At 43.8% G+C, this 21,005-nt stretch overlaps 2 protein-coding genes across 3 annotated transcripts in view; one reads left to right on the top strand and one right to left on the bottom strand.

Annotated features, from left to right (window-relative positions):
* Positions 1-21,005, top strand: part of BRF1 (BRF1 RNA polymerase III transcription initiation factor subunit) — a 359,625-nt gene that overhangs the window by 155,480 nt on the left and 183,140 nt on the right. Inside the window, 1 exon segment of the mRNA XM_042446801.1 lies at positions 9,022-9,094. Within this exon segment, the coding sequence (XP_042302735.1) occupies positions 9,022-9,094 (73 nt within the window).
* Positions 13,028-18,068, bottom strand: BTBD6 (BTB domain containing 6). Of its 2 annotated transcripts, XM_042446795.1 has the most exons (5): positions 17,497-18,066; positions 16,917-17,229; positions 15,421-15,511; positions 14,620-14,738; positions 13,028-14,430 (listed from the first exon to the last, which is right to left on the bottom strand). In XM_042446795.1, exons 2-5 carry the CDS (start codon positions 17,120-17,122, stop codon positions 13,398-13,400), a joined length of 1,449 nt encoding a protein of 482 aa, XP_042302729.1. In that variant the 5' UTR covers positions 17,123-17,229; positions 17,497-18,066; the 3' UTR covers positions 13,028-13,397. The 2 variants fall into 2 exon arrangements, with proteins under 2 accessions (XP_042302729.1, XP_042302728.1); XM_042446794.1 differs by having other exon boundaries at positions 16,917-18,068.

The raw sequence follows: 21,005 nt of genomic DNA, 5'->3' as shown, positions 1-21,005 counted from the left end.
AAAAAACAAAACAAAAACGATATAGAATGGGTAACAACTGCCTTGATGGCAGTACATGCAAAAGAAATCTAGGAGTCTTAGTGGACCACAGATGAAACATGAGTCAGCAGTGTGATGCAGCAACTAAGAAAGCCAATGTAATTCTAGGCTGCAGTAATATGAGTATAGTGTCTAGATCAAGGGAAGTAATACTAGCCATGTATTCTGCTTTGGTCAGATCTCACCTGGAATATTGTTCTAGGCTCTAAAATTCAAGAAGGATATGGACAACTTGGGGCATATCCAGAGGAGGGTGATCCAAATGTTGAAAGGTTTGGAAAGCATGCCCTGTGAGCAGCAGCTTCGGGAGCTGGGTATGTTTAGCCTGGAGAGGAGCAGAGAAAGTTAAGAGATGACAAAATAGTCCTGTTTATGTATTTGAAAGAAGCCATATTGAGGATGAGGATGGAGCACGCTTGTTTCGTGCTGCTTCAGAGATCAGGTAGTACAAAGGTAGTACAAAGCAATGGTGGATTCAAGTTACTGGAAAAGAGATTCTACCTAAATATTAGGAAGAACCTTCTGATGGTAAATGCTGTTTGACAGTGGAACACATTGCTTTGAGTGGTGGAGTCTCCTTGTTTGGAGGTTTTTAAACATAGGCTGGATGGCCATCTGTCAGGAGTGCTTTAATGGATTACTTCATGGCAGGAGTTTGAGATGGATGGCCCTTGGGGTTTCTTCCAACCCTAGTATTCTATGATTTTGCTCTATTACCCTTGCCCTTCCTGGCTGTGTGGGTAGATGGAGTGGTCAGTGCCTCACTGAAACAAAGGATAATTCTTGTATGCCTAAAGGAGGCAGTTGTAAGCTCACTGCTGGAAATGGCTTCCCTAGATCCCATCATGTTGGACAGTTTCATTTCTGGGAAAGCTTCTGAGACATATGGTGTTCTCCCATCTCTAGAGGTTCCTGGATGGATGGATTATGTAGATCCATCCAGTGTCAGGTCTGCCTATGGGATGGAGATGGCTTTTATTGCCTTGGAGTACAAGGCAAGCTGTCTTATGCCAGCAAATGGTCAGGCAGTATGTATCCTTGTTGGTTATAATCAGTGGTTTTCAATACCACCCACCATGGAATTCTTAGAATACCTGACAGATGGCCATCCAGCTACTGTTTGAAGACTTCTGAGGAGTTTTGTATGTCACCTTGTTGTGGTGGGAGATGGATGCATCATTTAGCTGTGGTTCTGTTCCTTTATGAACAAAACAAACAAAAAAACAAACAAGCTTCATTTATATACCGCTTCATACCGCCTAAGCAGTGTCTAAGCGGTTTACAACTGTAAGCTAATTTGCCCCCAAACAGTCTGGGTACTCATTTTAGCCACCTTGGAAGGATGCAAGCCTGAGTCGTGCTTGAGCCAAGGCAAGAGTTTGGTGTCTGGTGTCATTCATGTGTGGATGGTATGCAACTCTGTTATTCCTTACCACTTAATTCCAAGGAAGCTGCTTTGGTTATAAACCAGTATCTGTAATGGACTGGATGAGAATGAACAAATTGAAGCTTAATACAGACAAGATAGAGGTGCCTCTGGTCAGTTGAAAGACAGATCAGAGAACAGGGATTCATTCTGTGCAGAAAGAGGTTACACTCCCCCTGAAGATGCAGGCTTACATTTTGGAAGCTCAAGTTTCTATGGTGGCCAGCAGTGCATTTACATAGAGAGAGCATGTGCACCAGCTGCTCCTGTATTTTGAGGCCTCCAGTGTGGTTGATGTGACACATGTTTTAGTTATATCTTCTTTGGATTATTCAGTGGATTTCTTGCTTCTGTGGGGTTACAGTCCCTCCCTGATGGGAAAGAAGGTGGGTGGTTACACCCCATATTATTCAATGGATAGTGATGTTAACATGTCCTCATCCATGTGTGGCCAGTGAATAATATTGAGTGTGACAACCTGTGAGTAGTTGAATCCAAGGATCACTAGCCTGCCAATGCAGCAGCACTGTACTAATGTGCTCTAAGTGGGGCTCCTCTTTGAAAAATCTTTAGAAACTTCAGGTAGGCTAAAGAGCTGAAACCACACTACTAGTTGGGGGCAGTTATAAGGAGCACACAATTCCTTTGTTACAATAGCTCTACTGGCTACTGGCCCATTTCTAGCACAATTCCAAGTGCTGATTAAGGCCTGGTACAGATGGGCCCAATGCGGCGTGCTGGCGCCATATTAGGATTAAGGCACAGAGCAGCAACTGCACAGTCCCTAACCCTAATATGGCACCATGCTGTAACAATGGTGGTGCCCTGTATAGACTGGCGCCTCCATTGCTATGTAAGCGCCATGCAGCATCCGCATGGTGCCGCACAGTGCTTACGTAACTAGTGTGCCAGTGGAGCACTAGTTACACCACAGTTGTGGCGTAAAAAGAACCCACTTTTTGCAAGTTCTTTTTCCACCGGCGGGAAGCTATGTGGTTTGGCGGGTGCGGCTTCCCGCTGGTGGAAAAACCACTGCCACCACTCCAGACTAAAAATGAGGTATGTACCAGGCCTATGACATATAAATTCCTTGCATGGCTTTGATCCAGGCTTTCTGAAAGATAATATTCATTCATATGAGTTTACTTACTGTAGGTTTTGAGATCTTCTGAGAAGGCTCTTCTTTCTGGCCCATCAACCCCACATGGCATTAGGTGGGAATACAGTAGAGGCCTTTTTGTTGGCTGCTTCTAAGCTCTGGAACTTCCATCCTAGAGAGGCTAGATTGGGGCTCTTTGTGGTGTCCTTTCAATAGCAGGTGAAGACTTGATTTGATAGTCTTTGTTCAGTTTTAATGGGAAAAGTATTTAATCATGGTTATTGTCTATAGTAGTTGCTTTTGATGACTATTTTAAAATCTCTGTATTAATACTTTTGAAACTTTATTATGATGTGAACGTTCCTCTGTATTTATTTTTATTTTTGAATACCCCGGGTCTGGGGAAAAGCTGGAGATAGATAATCAATTGATGGATGGATGAGTGGATAAATAAATAATAATTGTTTGCTTGTTTAGATTAGTTAGACACAATGATAGGGGCTTTTAATACTTCTTCACGTTGGAATAGCTTCTCTCTGCCTTATTATTGTGGTTAAATCTAATTGTTAGTTTCAGCTAGAGTACCTGTTGAATCCATAGAAGTTACCTAGTATTTTTTTTTACCTACCGTATTTTCCGGTGTATAAGACGACTGGACGTATAAGACGAACCCCCAACATTTCCAGTTTAATATAGAGTTTGTGATTACTCACCGTATAAGGCTACCCCTCTTCCAACGCACACCAAATAAAAATTAAAAAACACTCAGATTTGATTTAAATTGGTGTATTTTAATTCAAATGGTTATGACATGCAGGTGGTTAGCAGGAACTGTCACTTAGCCAGCATGAGCCAGGGCAGTCAAAGCACTCTCAAAGTGCATTATTTCTTCAGTCGGTTTTGAACCATAGTCCACACTCCAGCCACTGCACCAGCCTAACCTAACTGACAGGAATGCTGAGAGGATAAATACTGTGGAACCGTTGAGTCCTGAAGCAAAAGGAATTGTGCAAAGTGTATCTTTGGTTTTTTTAATTTAAAATTATTTATTAATATTATGTCCAGTTCTGGGCACCACCATTCAAAAAGGACATTGAGAAACTGGGCCATGTGTCCAAAGAGGGTGACTTAAATGGTGGGGTCTGGACCATGAAGCCCTTTGAGGAAGACTTAGGAGATGGGTATGTTTAGCCTGGAGAAGAGAGGTTAAGAGGTGATAGGATAGCCCTGTTTATACATGAAAGGGTCTCACATTTAGGAGGAGCAAGCTTGTTTGCTGCTGCTCCAGAGGCTAGGACCAGAAACAATGGATGCAGCTCCAGGAAAAGAGATCCCACCTCAACATTAGGAGGAACTAAGGGACAGTAAGTGCTGTTGCACAGTGGAACACACTCCCTCAAAGTGTAGTGGGTCAACTTCCTTGGAAGGCTTTAAGCAGAGGCTGGATGGCCATCTGTTGGGGATGTTTTGATTGAGAGTTCCTGCATGGCAGAATGGGGTTGGACTGGATGCCTTGGGTCTCTTTACTCTATGATTCAAATCTTGAGACATGTACTGAAGAACTCAAGGGTTATCTTTTGCCCTATGCAGTGGTCCCCAGACTGTGCCCTTGAAGAGATGTTGGACTCATCTCAGATCTCTGCCTGTTGGCCATACCTGGGATTCTGGGAGCTGAAGTCCAAAATCCCCTTAAAAAGCAGAGTTTGGGGAGTTGTGACCTATAGCAAGTTCCCAAACTTGGCCTAAATATTTGGGCTTCCTTCTGAATTCCTGACTGTTGCTAGTTAGCTGTGGCTCTGGGAGCTGAAGTCCCAAGCCCTTGGAGACTAAAGTTGGGAAGCACTGCTTAGACCTTAATCCCTAAAATGTTCAATCCTCTTCCTCTTAAAAAGCAGAGTTGCTCATGAACGCACAGCTTGGGGACCACTGATATTATAGTACTGTTTCCCTTAAGAGTTTGGACTCCAGCTCCCAGAAGCCTCAGCCATGTTGGCCAATAGCCTGGGCTTCTGGGAGCATGAAGTCCCAAGTCCTTAAAAGAGCCTCCATTCACCTCTCTCTCCAACCCTCTCTGAGAAATTCCCAGCAAACTCCTTCAGGAGTCCCATCTGAAGGAGGACCTGAGGGGAACGGAGGAGGCTCGCTGTGGAAAGGAAGAGGGGGAGAAGGAGGGAGGGAGGCGCTTGGCTAGTCTACCACCATTCTGAGCTGATACTCGATTTTTTCAAAAGGCACCTACCTACCTAAGTAGCTAGCCCCCTCTCCCCCACCCATCCCAGGCAGCTCATCCCCCTGCGTGCTATTTGCGGTGCGCAAGGCTTCTTGGGAATTGTAGTCCAGCGCTTCCCTTTTTTATGAAGAGAAGAGGCAGCTGTGGGGATGGCGCCGCAGCCGGCTTCTGCAATTTGTGACTATTGCCAAGGGAAAGGGGTGGGTTTTGTGGCATAAGTGCTCTATCTTGGCAGCCAAGAAAATAAAAAGCCCAAGATATCTATCTGTATCTGGTGCATTAGACGCCCCCGACTTTTGAGCATTTTCCCGGTTCAAAGTCGCTTATACGCAGGAAAATACGTAGTTATATAATAATAATATTTGTTTTATTTCTTACCGCTATTTCAAAGTCATAGGGTGAACAGCAAGTAGCTAATTAGCAAGTAGCTAATTGCCCCCAACAGTCTGGGTACTCATTTTAGCGACCTGGAGGATGCAGCCTGAGTCGAGCTTGGGCCCTTTTGCTGGTCTGAACTCGCAACCTTTGGTTTCGAAAAGGCTGCAGTACAGGCATTTAACCACTGCGTCACCATCTCCCTTGATTCCATGGGTCCCCTCTAGTTGGGACAAAGGTTTGTATTTGGTGCTTATGATGGAATTGATTTTTTAAAATATGCCGTGTTTACAATAATCAAAAACTGTATAGAGAGCAAGAATTTAGGATACATGAAGATCATAGTCAATCAGTAAAACATGCTTTTGTTGAAGTGGGCCAGTGCTTCTGAAACACTGATAGAAAAAGCACTAGTGATTAACACAGTGCAGCTACTTTTAGTGCCTTGTGGTTGTTTGTTCCCCATTTTTCACGTATACCTGAAGGGATAATGAGAGGAATAGAGCCCCTATTTGAAACTGACTAATTATTCATAATTTCAAAATGAAATGTGTACACACTTCTCCAGCTGCAAACATCAGTAATACTTGCTTATCAAGGGAGTCTAAACCAATTTTTTACTGCTGACTTTTTGCATGAGCTTTTGTACCAGCATTAAACATCATACTTGTTTGAGGATATGGAACCACAACAAAAGATCCCAAACAATTGAAGCAATGGACTACTGTGCACGACATGCAGATTTCCTGTCTCAATGCATGTGAAACCCAAACACTGGGAAATAGTACACACAGCGTATTGACCAGAAATTCCCTCAGTTCCTTGATTTCAAGTATTTTTGGCATAGCAAAGTTCTGCTTTGGTCTTTAGTGCAAATAACAAAGTGCAATAGATTTGTGTGGGAGATAGATTTTAGAGTGGCATGGTTTAAACAGAGGCATTGTTGCTTGTGATCTATGAGGCATCATTGCACAGTAGTTAAAGCATGATGTCTCCAATAAAGGATCAGGAAGCAGCTCCTGGGTAAAATATGTGCCTAAGAACCTGGTGAGCTGCTACCAGTCTGAGCAGTACATAACAGTAGCTAGATGAACAGAAGTTTTTATTTACAAAGGAAGAATAATAGAATTAGAACACAAGGACCATCCAGCCCAACCCCTGCCCTGAAGAAATACACAATCAAAGCACTCCCACAGTGGCCATCCATCCTGTTTAAAACACTCCAAAGAAAGAGAATCCAGTGGAATAGCTCTTACTGTCAGGAAGGTTTTCATAATGTTTGGTGGACTCTCTTTGCTGCAGCTTGAACCCATGCTTCCTGTTCTAGTCCCTAGAGCAGCAGGAAACAAGCTTGATCCATCTCACGTGTGACATCCCTTCAAATATTGAAACATTCTCAGGCTAAATATACCCCTTGGAGAAGGAAGGTTAAGGAAGGATTCCAGCCATTACAATGTGAGATAGGCTTGTAAAAGTGATTTAGAATGAAAAATGAATGCAGATTCAAAACAAATTGTATACATTTTTGCTCTTACTGCCTTCTTTTTCATTTTGGAGGTTTGGAGTGGAAGAACTAAACCAAACACTCCAGATACTATCAGTAACATCTACCAGTTTTATGCCCAGCTCCACTTACGGTAGTTTCCTTTTTTCTCGCTTCCTGTTTGACATTGTTCAGAAGAGGCTACTTCACTTGCTCTGCTGGATTTGCTGTGGATCAAATCTGATTTTATTTTTCTGATTTCCCACATCAGAGGGTCTGGAAGGCAGGGGACTAATAGGGAGAAATGTTCACTGGGTTAATTTGTGCATTTCTCTCCTATTTTCAGTGAAAAGATCCGAGTGTAGATCTAATGAGGGAGAAAAAAAAAAGATGCAGTCTTTGGTGCAAGCAAAGATGCCCATTTGATTTTTCAAATGAAATCCAGGTTGCAGGTCAGCTTTGAACAAGAAAGACCTAAGGCTTAGAGCTGTAGGTTAGCCTTTTAAAAGGGCAACATGACAGCTTGGGAGGATAAATTTCTTCAGTCCTTAGTTTTCCACATTTTCAATAGAAGCCATTTACTTGATGGGCAAGTAGAGAACTGATTGTAAATTTTTAAATAAATCACAAGCACTATGAGGTAAGCAGGGGAACACTACTTCTTTCAGTCCATCAAAGAAATGAAATTGTGTATAGATTTTGTCACTTGAAAAGAGAAAATGTGACAAGGTTTTCTTTTTTTAAAAATGATATCTCCCTTTAAACAAATAAACAAACAAGCTTCATTTATATACCGCTTCATACCGCCTAAGCGGTTTACAACTGTAAGCTAATTTGCCTCAAACAATCTGGGTACTCATTTTAGCGACTTCAGAAGGATGCAAGCCTGAGTCGAGCTTGAGCCCTTTTGCTGGTCTTGAACTCACAACCTTATGGTTTGTGAGTGAGTGGCTGCAGTACAGGCATTTAACCACTGCGCCACCGGGGCTTCTAATAGCTTTGAGAGTAGTAGGCTACATCCTTGTCAGCCATGGTCTTGCTGGGTGCCGCTTTGTATGCTGAAGATTTGAGTATATTCTGACATCCATTCCTGTTTTTCAGTTGGTGATTTGGTATCATATTTCTGTACAATGCAGTGTATCTGCAAAGCATTATGATTGTTTACATGAACACATGAATTCCAAGAAATCCAAGATGAACATTGTCAATTTTTCCTGTCTCTATCTACTGTATCTATCTATACACCCACTTATTTTTTAGATAATGTGCCATTGCATTCAAGTTATTTCTCAGAGGTCTCATGTTCACAAAAATCAGCTAAGATTGTCAAGATTAACATGCAGGTCTTGACATTCACCAGTCTGGCCTCTTACTGTCTGCCTCTCTCTCTCACACACAACCACACTTCCTCTCCATCTGGATACACCATATTATTAGTTCCACCAAGTCTGAAAGAGTTGTCATTCATCTTTGGGAAGAATTTGCAGGGCCCTGTGAAATGAATGTTCTGTTATATCTTGTGTATTTGTCTTGAAGACTTGACAGGGCTTTCTTTTGCAATACCTTTCAGAGACAGTAACTTCATACTTGCAACATAGCAGAACAACAGCCCTGATAGCCTTTCATGTACATTCTGCACAATTTTGCTTTATATAGTGGGCAAATTGGGAATTGTGCTCATGCAGTTCCAAAAGTGCTGCATGACAATTTATCTAATTTTGTAATAGTGTTTGGGGAAATGTTGACTGTGGCATAAGATGGAAGTGCGACTCTAAAGTTCAACTGACATCCATGTGTGGAGTGATTCAGACTAACAAATGCCAGAATTGTCTAAGTGCTTGAGAACAATTGGGAGACCCATCAAATTTGAACAGTTTCTTGGAATGGGACAAAGTGCCTAGTTGTTCTGAATGGTTTATATCCCACAATGGATTTGGATCAATGGAAGACTTGCTCATGGAAGTTAGAGCATCCAGATTTCACAAGTTTCACTTTCCAGCTGGAGTTCTCTAAGTTATGTTCTGTCCTTGTTGGTGGGTCTCCCAAATCTCAAGAACAGATTTTTAGAGATAGTGGTGGCTGAAGTAGATAATAAATATGTTGGAATCTTGAAAAATTGTATTCTATGCCCTACTTTTCATAATGCAAGTGCTTCCTGTTAACATGAAGCACAACCCACTGTGGATTTTTATGGTTTGTAAGATTGGTAAATAATAATTTGGTTGTTCTGTTGAATTATTACCATAGTTTTATGCTTGAAAATACTTATTTAAAAATAAGATTATTGTTTCCAGTAGAGTTTTATCCCTCTATAAAGATATATATTTTTGCTGCTTAATTGAAAGAACTCCCTTTTCTCCTTTGTACAGGTGAATGTCTACGTCCTGGGGAAAACTTTTCTTCTGTTGGCCAGAGAGCTCTGCATAAATGCTCCAGCTATAGGTACTTTTTAATAAGAGTTGGCTTTCGGTACGTGGGTATGCTTGTGCCATGATTTTCACAGCACCTTTTCAAAGTTCATACATTTACATAATACAACATAACATGTTATTTAAAGGCATTTCAAAATTAAACCTAGTGTCATCCGGAGATGAAGGCATCCAATTAAGGCACAGATAACTGTAGAACAGACTGTCTTAGAGCATTAAATTTTTTTCACCAAGATCAGTAAGGTAACGTTGCTTTTTCAAATTCCTGTTGTTCTTTGTATTAACTTTGAGTAAATGAATGGCTCACCTTAAAGGATATAGTTGTTGTATGTACATTTGATAATACTGGAACAAATAATGTCCTGGAACAATCCAGAGTTTTGGTCTGGGTTGAATACAGGCTTTAAACATGACTAATTTTTTAAGCCCCATTGAGTTCAGTGAGTCTCCGCTATACTCGGAAAAGCAGATGTACACAAGCAAATCTGGATCAACCTGGTCAGTAAATACTTTATAGCCTTACCTGTCATGGGAATTAACTGTTTTTATCCATTGGCAAATGTTGGAGGGCTGTAGTAGCTGAACCACGTGCAGTAAAATCTCTGACCAGCGTTACAGCATTCTTGTTTGCTTGGATTTCCTGATCTATTACCTGAAGCTCAATTTATAGCCTATACAATATATCTGGGATTGCCCTGTGATAGGTGGATACATAATCAGCTTGATTTCAGATCAGAAGAAGTTGTACATTAAATAGCTGTTTTTACTTCCAGCAAAGGTCAATCAATGTTTTTGATGGTTTTGTTGCTAGGAATAGAGCCTTGTCAACAATCTTGGGAAAATCAATGCAATCTTGACAGTGTCAGTTAGATTTCACTTGTGGAGCAACTTGTTGATAGAATTTGTTTCACTGGTATTACACACTAGAGATGGAGGTGCAGAAGAAGGTCAGACCAAAGATGCATTTCCACTGTGAAAGGAATACTATTATGTCTATTGGTGTCCTATCACTAATGGTACTAATGTTTAAAAAGGTACGATCACCTTTAATGTATCACTAAAAGCAACAACACTTCATAAAGTGTTTGTTATAGTATATGTGCTGTTGACAAATACCAGAAGTTTGCTAAAATTGTCATTTAGTTGTTACTTTTGTTATTTTGGCGTGCTAAATAAGACATGCCAAAAAATCCCCAAACTGACTGTTACCTGTCAAAAACGCCCAAATATCCTTTAGATAATGAACAAATTTTATCCATATTTGTTTTTGCAAGCTTTTTTGTCAATATTAATCAAAGTGCCTGCCTTAAGCATCTAAAACAAGGCTGATAATGACTTGTTTCTGACATTTATATAATAATTGTAATTATTACCCATCTGGGGAGGTCATGGCACACATGATATTTGAACCTGGGATCTCTTGACTGGCACTACTACCTACAATGCTATGCTAGCTATTTCCAAATGCTAGCTTTCTTTGCATGCTGGAATGTTTAATTGCTTTAATTGTTGTTGTTGTTGTTATAGGAAGTTAGAATGTCCAAAGCATTTCATGTACATTTATTAGTAATCTTATCAGCTCCATTGAATAGTCCAGTGCTAGTCCCAAATAACATTACAGATAAGGGGGTGAGGCTAAGAGTGACTTGGCTAAGATCTGTCTGCAGAGGTCATGGAACAGATGAGATCTGAACCTGTAATTTCTTGGCTGATGATACTATTTACAGTACTATGCCAACTATTTTCAAATGCTACCTTGCTGTGCGTTTTGGCATTCATGATTGCTTTAATGCCTTAATGTCAGTTTCACAGAATAACAAACTTACTTGGGATATGAATTTGAGATCAGCTAACATTGCTTCAATATAGTTAACTTTTGTGCAGTATAGTAGTACAACTGATCTTTTTTATTTTAAATCAGCCCAAGCATTTTTATTACTTAATTTTAGAAACTTGGGGGAATATTACATTACTGTGTCATTTTGTACTGAGTATCATATAACACTGAAACATTTCAAATGCTTTTGTGCTCTCCTTTGTGGTGAACTTTCAGTATGGCCTTGAATAAATTGGTAAAATGGGGCCTAGGATTTGAAGACCTATTTTAGTCACTGCATATACCAACATTGTTCAAAATGCCACATCACAACTTGCTTGTTCAACTATATCCAGTTGCAAAAATATGTCCTGAAGGAAAACTTTGGGTGAAATGCAAATTCACTTCCTCTTTGGGTACACAAAAGCAACTGTAACCTTATTTGGATCTTGGCTGATGCTGATTTACCCTTAACTCAGCTGCTACCCAATTAACTGCATCTCACATAAGAATGAGAGCAACCAGTTTTAAGCTGTACCGTACTGAAAACATACTGGGGATGATACATTTTCAACATACAGGATTCACATGAAAACCTTCATGGCTGTTGAAACCATTCAGAAAATAAGTTTTCAAAACAGAGACACCTTGAATCACTGGAAACTGGGAAGGCAGATATATTTATTGCCCATTTTCAGCTGTATGATGACCTAATGTGCACTGTTCCAGCTCACCATATGGATGAGAAGAGGGGGATGATAATTGCACCCCACCTTCTAGTTCTCCCAGTGACTGAAAATACCTTGAGGCATAAGAGTTATTTATGACACCTTACATGTCAGCTAATTAACTGATTAACTGTCCTGGGGGGAGAGAAGTTTTGTAATATCTAGATAGAAAGCAAACAGGTTTGGACAGTCTTTTCTGACTGTCTTTTCAAATGTGCTTACTTTCTACCTGCTTGTTTACTCAAAAGTAAATTCTACAATGTGCAAAGTGGCTGGTTCTCAGGAAGGGTTGGGTAAGATTGCAGCTTAAATGCCATTACCTTTTGGTTATTAATTTGAAAATGAATTGTATGAGTTTTTATTGTTTGAATTGTGAGAGGAGTTTTGTGACATACATAACATAGAATCATAGAATTAGAAGAGACCACAAGGACCATCCAGCCCAACCCACTGCCATTCAGGAACTCACAGTCAAAGCGTCCTTGACAGATGGCCATCTAGCCTCTGCTTAAAGAGCTCCAATGAAAGAGACTGCACTGCTGTCTGAGGGAGTGTGTTCCATTGTCTAACAGCTCTTACTGTCAGGAAGTTCTTCCTAATGTTGAGGTGGAATCTCTTTTTCCTGTAGCTTCCATCCATTGTTCTGGGTCGTACTCTCTGGAGCAGCAGAAAATAAGCTTGCTCCCTCCTCAATATGACATCCCTTCAAATATTTAAACAAGGCTACCATATCACCTCTTAAACTCCTCTTCTGTAAGCTAAACATACCTAGCTCCCTAAGTCTCTCCTCATAGGGCATGGTTTCTAGACCTTTGGTCTCCCTCCTCCAGACATGCTCCAGTTTCTCAACATTCTTTTTGAATTGTGGTGCCCAGAACACAATAGAGCTGAGTGGTGAAACAACCTTCACAATGGTCTGCTTACAGCTATTAGCCAGTCTTGTAATAAGAGCCCTTGTGGACAGAGATGCTAAATAAAACTTTAGTGAGTCAGCTTTTCTTGGTAGAAGAAAATGTAAGAATCTGAGTGACACAGAACTGTTGAAGTCAACTTATGTAATTGTAAAAAGTTCTGTGTACCTTGTGCTTGTAGGTTGTCATATCAAGAAACACTGATCTTTTAGAAGGTAACAATTACTATGCTTCTTGCTCACTGAATACAAGAGAACCGCTGACAAAAGCCATCCAGCTAAGAGTAATGCCACGGTAAAACCACAAGATTTTCGATCTTTTGTAGCACAGTCCTGCCCAGTGGTGTGGGGGCTTAATTATGAGCAGCCCCAAAAGACGTGGGTGTGGGAGTGTAGCCTTCGGTTGATATTTTCAAATAAAGGGCACACTGTCTGCAAACATTAATGCAAAACCAAGTGGTAAAAGTATGGGCAATTAACAACAGACAAGTATTTAGGACAAGTAAAAATGTTTTATATTCAACAGATTCTCAAACCGCTCTACTTTAGAACATTCTGTTTGAGTCATTTGCAGTCTGTCAGTTAGTCATCTATATACAAAATAAATGCACTCAGTGTGCAATTTGTAAAATGTCCCCTCTTCTGCATGTTGCAGTTTAATAATTAAGTCAAATAGCTTATGAATAAATAAAATAAGATTAAATTCAAGAGCATTCCTTCACTTAGTTTTGATAGGCTGATGGTCAAGGTAAGTAGATAAGTAAGTAGCGTAACATTCCATGCTGCTTTGGAATCTTTGTAATCAAATCAAAGCATCCCTAATCCACAGAGCAGTCCTAGAATACAACCTAAGTGAAATGCATCATGCATAGAAAATGAGTTCAGGTATTTGTCCCCCTTGTACTCCTGTGCCATTGGTGCTGTCTGAGGAACATTGGAACTGGAATGTCACTTTTCCACATTGTACTTCAGTCATCCCCTCTTGTCCAAAATAACTGAGTTCATTGCCATCCAGAATGGCACTCACATTGTAAAAGGTATCTTGCTCAACCTGCACAGGATGCTCAAACCATACTGAGAAAGTGTTACTAGATCCATCAGAGGTAAACTTTGTCAGGTTCTGAGCCAGAACAGCTCCTAGCCGCTTCAGTTCGATTTTGACACTGTATTCGGCTTTTCCACAGCTTGACCCGTACAATCCCAGTCCAGCTATAAATATCCTTTTATCTACAGCAAACTGGATACTGTCACACCGACCTCGGTATCTCCATTGATTGCTGCGATACGCAGAGGATTGAAATCGGTGACACCTTTGAGGGACCAGTCCTTTCCTCTTTGTCAGTGGAAATTCCAACTTGGGTTTATTGGCAGCAGTATACCATAAGAAAATGTTGTGCCGTTCTTCAAGAGTAAGGATATCAGACTGAGCGGCTCCGTTGGCAAACTCTTCCAAAGTCATGGTTGGAATCCGTACCAAGTACAAAGCTTTTCCTAATACATTCCGCTTGTTCCTTGGTGTAATTGGCAGCCCTTGTCTCTTACATTCAGCCTCGGCCCAGTTCAGGACTGCCTCAAACACGACGACCTCCTTCGTGTTCAGTGCTTCCCGTGTCACAATGATCTCTAGTGTCTGTTGATCTATTTCGCAGAAGCCCTCCGATTTCAGTGCCATTTCAGCTTGAGCATCAATGACTTCCCAGCAGCGCTGCGTCAACTCTGGCTCCTCAAACAGTCTGCTCTGAGACAAGAGAACGCAAGCATTCTTGGCCTCTAAACTCGTCTCCAGAAAATTGACGCAAGCTTTTGCTAAGGCCGGGACAATGTATTTCTTGGCTGCGTACAAAGTAGCAAGCACCGTGTCTGCTTCCAGGTCAATTTCATCACTGTACATGTACCTATCAATAGAAGGTGGAAAAACTCATTTAAACCAGGAGAAAGAAGTAGTTTTACATACTGCAATTTTGACAGCATCTTTAAAGGCTTTCAAAAATACATTTGCATCTTGCTGGACAATTTATTTTTAAAAAGTGCAGCATTGTTTGTTTATATGAAAATTCCTCTAAGCTATTTTTACTACGACTTACTTTAATAAGATCAGAAAGGCTGCAGGTTCCACATCTGGTATATGGATTTCAGATTTGACCTCTGCAAGATCTCCGTAAAACATAGCGTAGAAGACCGAGCTACCAACCGCCAAAACATACTAAATTAAAACAAACAGACAATCCACATCAGCCAAACTGGTAGATAGTTAAGAGGGAATTAAAACTTCCAATTACTTTTAGCATTGTTCTCTCCCTGTCCTCCCTATTTTACTGCAAGATTCAGAATCTTAAGGACACATTGATGCTCATTTCAGGCATTTCATTATGTTGTTAACTACTCTCGAGTTCGCCTCGACTCACGGCGACCCTGTGGGTGGGACATCTCCAAGACCCCTTGTCCTGTACCTCCCTGCTCAGGTGGTCCTGCAGGCTCAGACCCATGGCCTCTCTGATAATATCCAACTATCTGGCCTGGGGTCTTCTCTTTCTAGTGCCCTCCAGCTCTCCAACACCATTGTCTTTTCCAATGATTCATGCCTTCTCATGATGTGCCAAAAGCTCGACAGATCAATTTAGTCATCCTGGCCTTCAGGGAGAGCTCAAGCTTAAATCCATATTGGGAAAGAAAAATAAGCACCTTTCTTCCTGTTATGTAACTACTACCAAGTGGTAGAACCCAACGTATTCTAATTCTACATGTTCAAATTCAATTGCCTGTCAAGCAAAGATTATACTGAATCTTAAGAAAATGCTGAAGCCAGAAAGAAACTGGGGAGGGAAGCCTGCAGGTATGGTTTCGTACAGGACTGATATGCGGAATACATAGAGGAGCCCACCAACCTTATGAGCAGGAACTTTCTTGGCTGCCCCAACGGGGCCCACAATAAAATGCACGTCGGCCATGAGTTCGTTGTTGAACATGAGGGCGTTTCTGGAAGTTTACAGAAAAGGAGGCATAGTTAAAAAACAAAACAAAAACAAAGCACAACACAAGAACAGCAGCAAAGCAGGTCTACAGTCCTTGCAACTATTGCTTGAAGTCTCCTCCCCCCTTGCAGAACAAGAAGCCTCCTCTCTTCTTGGACTATTTCCAACCAGGACTGCAGTGGCTGCTTTTCTTTGCTAGGGCTGAGCACCAACACGAGGGGAAGGGGGCAGGTATTCAAGCCAGGAAACTGGGCAAACTCCTGCACCCCACAAATACTCTGGCTCCCCACCCACCCTGGTCAAGGCCCTCCTTCCCACCTCTTGCTGGGAGAGAAGGAAAACATTCCCAGGAGCAAAGCTGACGCCCAGCTCGCCTTGCCTGCTGCAACCTGCAGCCGCTCTGGAGGGCTGTGGGGTTGTGTTTGCTGTGTGTGTGTGTGAGAGAGAGAGAGGCACACAAACACAGAGAGAAAGGGCTGCTTCTCTTCTCCCTGCAGCTCCCACTGCCTGCCCTGTTTTCTTCCTTGGGGCTGGCAAGGGATGACCAGACATCCTCCTTTTCCAGGACCAGCCCTACATTTCAACCTCCTGACCAAGAACTGTTCTGTTTACAGCAAGACTAAGAAGCATGGATTTACATTTGTAGGACCATTTCAACCTCAATTATTATTGTTGTTGTTGTTTGGAGTATTTATGCCCCACTCTCCAGCCACAGAGGCTCTCAAAGTGGCTGCTTTTCCAGACGGTCCTACATTTTGTGGTACCCGGTCCTACTTGGCAGTGAGGACATCTAGTCACCCTGACCAGAGACCCTCCGTTTCCAGGATCTGCCCTCCATCTCAACCTCCTGTCCAGGAGGAAATCCAAAACATCCTCCATTTGAAACAGGATCAAGAAGCATGAATTCCCATTTATATTAGCCCCCCCCCCCCCGCAAAGGTCCCACATTTAGCATTGGCCATTCCTTCTTGGCAGCAAGTGTATGGGGTCCCTTGCCTGGATGGAATCCAAGAGTTGGAAGAGACTGCAAGAAGGGCCACCCAGTCCCACCCCTTTATTCTGCCATGCAGGAACTCTCACTCAAAGCATCCCCATTGGCAGATGGCCATCCAGCCTCTGCTTAAAGGCCTCCAAGGAAGGAGACTCCATTACACTCCGAGGAAGGAGTGTGTTCCACCATCGAACAGCCCTGGCTCCTATTCTCTGGAGCAGCAGAAACGAAGCTTGCTCCCTCTTCAGGTGTTTAAAGCAGGGCTGTCACATGGCCTGCTACCCTCCTCTTCTCCAGGCAAAGCGTCCCCAGTTTGCTCCTAGGGCATGGTTTCCAGAGCCTTCCTTTGGGGCACGCTCCCGTCTGTCCACATCCTTCTGGAAGGGCGGCGGGTGTGTGTTTGTGTGTTGGCACCTACCTCTCCCTGAGGGTGGGGTGGAAGGACTGCCAGTTGGCGCTCTCCACGTTGTTGTTGTTGAGGTTCTGGAGGGGCGGCAGAGGCGGCGGGGGCTGGCAGCTCTGCTGGAGCTGGAGGGCGCTCTTCTTGCTGGCGTTGGCGTTGGCGGCGTTGGCAGCGTTGCTGGCGTCGAGGGTGGCGGAGGCCGGGTAAAGTTCCGCAGCCATCTTCTTCTTGCGGAGAGCCAGGGGCAGCAGGGTCTCATCGCATGGCGGCCCCGCTTTGGCGCCGGCCCGGAGGAGGAGGCCCCTTTTGGACTTGCTCTTGAAGGTCTCTGGAAGCAGAAGAAAGAAAGTCAGACACTTCATGATCCGGCCCCGGAAGCAGCCCCAGCCCCGGGGGGCATCTCTCCGGCCCTTGGCTCCTGGCAGCCCCGGAGGGGCAGAGTCTCGCATCCAAGAGGCTCCGGGGGGCTCTCCGCTGAACCAATGCGGCGGGGGCACAGCAAGGAGGAGGGCGAAAGGCCTTCATAGACAGCTAGAGCTGGGTCTTTGAAAGGGTTCCTGATGGAGGAGGAGGAGGAGGAGGCATCCCGGCTCACCTGGACCCAAGGAGCCACGGAGCAGAGGCAGATGGGGCTGCGTTTCCAAGGCTAGGGCTCTCTCGCTCTCTCTCTCTCTCCGTCCGTCTTCAGGAGCAGAAGATCCCAGTCTTCCTGGGGAAGGGCCAGCCTCTCCCTCCGCCTCCTCCGGCGCTGAACTTCTGCCAAGGCAGAGAGAGAGGATGGAGGAGGAGGAGGGGAAGGAGGCAGGGGCCAGGGAGAGCCAAAGGCCCGATGGCCTCCCTTCCTCCGCAGATCTCTCTCTCTCTCTGGCCTCAAAAGTCCTCCTCTCTTCCCCTTCCTTCGTCTGTACAATCCCAAAAGCCAGCGAGGAAAAGGCAGAGCCGGCCCCTCTCTCTCTCTCTCTCTGCAGCAGCAGCAGCAGCAGCAGAAGGGAAGTTTAGGGGCTTGTTTCCCTTCCTTGGCTGCTCTTCTCTCCCGGAAGAAGAGCAATCCCTGGGCGAGGATCCCGCTCGCCTTCCTCTTCTTCTCTCCGGGGTTCAGGGCGGCTGCTGCTGCTGCTTCTCCATCGGCGTCTCAGATGCTGCTGCTGGGTCTGAATCTGGTGACGCTGCTCCTGGCTGGGAAGGAAGGCTGGGGCTCTTCGGGGCTGCCTCTGCCTCCCTCGCCTCTGCCTCAAATAGCCAGCAGCAGCCCCGCGCGTCACGGCCGCCTCCGCCAATCAGAGAGAGAGAGAGAGAGAGAGAGAGGAGGGAGGGAGGGGGCTCTTCTCTCCCTCGGCAGACAATATGTCATTCTCCTCCTGCCTGCCTTCGCTCGCCATTCCCTCCCTCTCTCCCTCTTCACACGGATTCAGCCTCTCACACAAACACACCGAGGCAGGGAAGGCTGCAGCGCCAGGGAGCCAGCAGACCTCGCAGCAACAACAACAGCAACAACATGTTTGTTTCTTATGAAATCCCTATCCCGCCTGTCTCCCAAGCGGATGCATCCTCCTGCTTCTCTAAATGCGTCTCGATTCACTCGGAAGCACCCTCCAGTGATCCTTTCCCCTTTTCGCAAAGAGCCGGGAGGCAAGGACAGCCCAGCCCAGCCCAGCCGGGAGAGTTCGCAAGGCCAGGGGCTCTGGACTCTCCGGAGCCAAAAGGATTAAAGGAAAGGCCTGGTTTGGCTCAGAGGCTGCAGTCCCTCGTCCGGCCGGAAGGGGGAGCCGCTGCTCCTCCTCTTGACCGCTTTCTTTCTCAGGCGCCGCCGCCGGATTCGAACTCCCCACCCAGCTCTATTAGACCTCAGCCCTAGAAAATAATAATATACACAATTAACATAATGACTATATAAATATATATTTTATGTATAATGGCTATATACCAGTCTTTCCTCATCACTCTGCTCTTCATTTAAATTTTTCTTTAATAATTAATCCGTTTAATAATTTTACTTTAATGATTACTTTGTGGTTTAACGTTGGTCCAGAACACACTGCAGAAAAGAGTAATACATTCTGAGACCGCTGTAACTGCCCTGGCTTGGGAACTGTACTGTAGTTTATAGTGGCACCAGAGCTCTCTGACAGAGAAGAAGCCTGAATGTTACACAAAACTACACTTCCCAGAATTCTCTAGCACTGAGCCAAGGCAGAATTCAAAGCCATAGCTGTGTTAGTCTGTGGAGTCAGTACGCAGAGAGATCTTGTACCACCTTTGAGACTCATCAAATCATCTCACTACGCTCTTAAAACAGGGCTAGGTGGGTTTAAATGCTGTGCCTGCCTCCTGTTGCATTCTGGGACTTGTAGTTTAGGAAGGGGCATTTAAGAATATTCAGCCAGAGAGCTCTTAAGCCTCACTGAACCACAAACCCCCAAATGCAATGGAAGGCAGCGTATTTTAAGACTGTAGTGCGATTATCTTTTCAGTCAAAGGAAGAAGTTGGCAGTATGAGCTTTCCTAGACATTTAAGTCTACTTCCTCAGATGCATTTGTTGGAGTGGAAGCCAGGCCCAGACACATAGATGCCATTGATATCTGAGGATGTCAGTCCAAATTACAAATCCATTGTGTATGGAGATGAAGTTGCAGGTCCAGTTTTAACAATCGTGGTTAGTGCACAAAGGCATTTGAAACTAGCCTTTGTGCATGGAGATGAGCTGGCCGATCCCTTTTTGCAATGGGACTAGCCTGTGGTGAGGGGAAGAGATGAGTGTAGGGGTCATGAGGATGGGACCAGAGAGCGTTGAAGTGTGTGTTGTGAGTCAGGAGTTAAAGCGGTCTCAAACTGGATTATTTCTGCAGGGCGTTTTGGACCCCAGGGTGAACCCAAGGAGGACAAGGCACGTAAGATGCACCGTTTCCCCAATCTTGGATCCTCCTGTTTTGGACTTCAACTCCCAGAAGCCCTATTTGGTTTGGCCAACAACCAGGAATTCTGGGAGCTGAAGCCCAAAAGATCTGGAGGAGCAAAGCTTGGGAACCACTGAGTAGGACATTCAAACAAAAATGTAGAACATTCCAAAATAAAAGCCAAAAACACCTATGTACAGTTTTTCCTCTGCATCCATGGTTTGAATATATATCTATATCTATCTCTATAAAAGAAGAAGGATACATTTATATTTACAGTGGGCTCTTGGTATCTACTAGTAATGTTTGTTTCTAGAACCCCCCCCCCCCCACCAATGAACACCAAAATCTTTGGATGTTCAAGTCCCATTAAATACAGTGGCATAGTAAAATGTCCCTTATATAATATGGCAAAATGAAGGTTTGTATTTTGGAATATGCAAGCCTTGATTTTGCCATTTTATATAGAATGTTTTTACTATGCCATTTTATATAAGGAATCTTTTTACACCATTTTACTATGCCATTTAATGGCACTTGAATGTCCACAGATTTTGGTATTCATAGGGGAGTCCCAGAACCAAATCCTAGTAGATACCAAGGGCCCATTGAAAATATAAATTCATCTTTCTTAGTCATGCTTAACATGGACGACCTGTTGGAATTCCTCTTGGACAGAGAAGGTTGGAATGTAGGACAGGTCTTAGAAAATGGAGGACATCTGGTCACACTCGGGGAGAAGAGGCTTGAAAGCTGGTGCTTTTCCAAACATGCTCCCTTTTTGTTTGCGAGCTGAGCTTGCAGCCCTTCCTAGATTTCCTCTTGTGAATTTGGGGATGGCCAAGTGGACCAGATGTTATAACAAGGCATCACATAAATGTAGGGCATTCAAGAAGAAATGTAGGACATTACAAACAATAACCAGAACACACACTTAGAAATATAGATGCATGCTTCTTAGTCATGGTCTTAGTCATGGATCCTTGGAAGCGTTCGGAAGACAACCTGCTCCCTCGATCCCTGTCCCTCATGGCTAGCGGCTCAGGGGTGACCGGTGGTAACCTCGTTGTTACACCGGATTATAAATACATCTCTGAGGGACGGGCAATTTCCATCCAGCTTGAAATTGGCCACAATAAAACCGCTGTTAAAAAAGCCCTCCCTCGACCCCCTGATGCATAGTAATTATCGGCCAGTCTCGCTGCTGCC

The sequence above is a fragment of the Sceloporus undulatus genome, chromosome 1 (assembly GCF_019175285.1).
Source record: "Sceloporus undulatus isolate JIND9_A2432 ecotype Alabama chromosome 1, SceUnd_v1.1, whole genome shotgun sequence".
In the NCBI taxonomy this organism is placed as follows: Eukaryota; Metazoa; Chordata; class Lepidosauria; order Squamata; family Phrynosomatidae; genus Sceloporus; species Sceloporus undulatus.
This window is presented reverse-complemented; position numbering and strand designations above follow the sequence as displayed.

Excerpts from the sequence above, each read along its gene's own strand:
- BTBD6 (XM_042446794.1), bottom strand. The coding sequence starts at position 17,350 with ATGCGAGACTCTGCCCCTCCGGGGCTGCCAGGAGCCAAGGGCCGGAGA. Across the intron at positions 15,512-16,916 it reads CACCCCACCCTCAGGGAGAG|AAACGCCCTCATGTTCAACA; the intron begins GTAGGTGCCAAC and ends GTAAACTTCCAG. Across the intron at positions 14,431-14,619 it reads GCCTTTCTGATCTTATTAAA|GTACATGTACAGTGATGAAA; the intron begins GTAAGTCGTAGT and ends TTCTATTGATAG.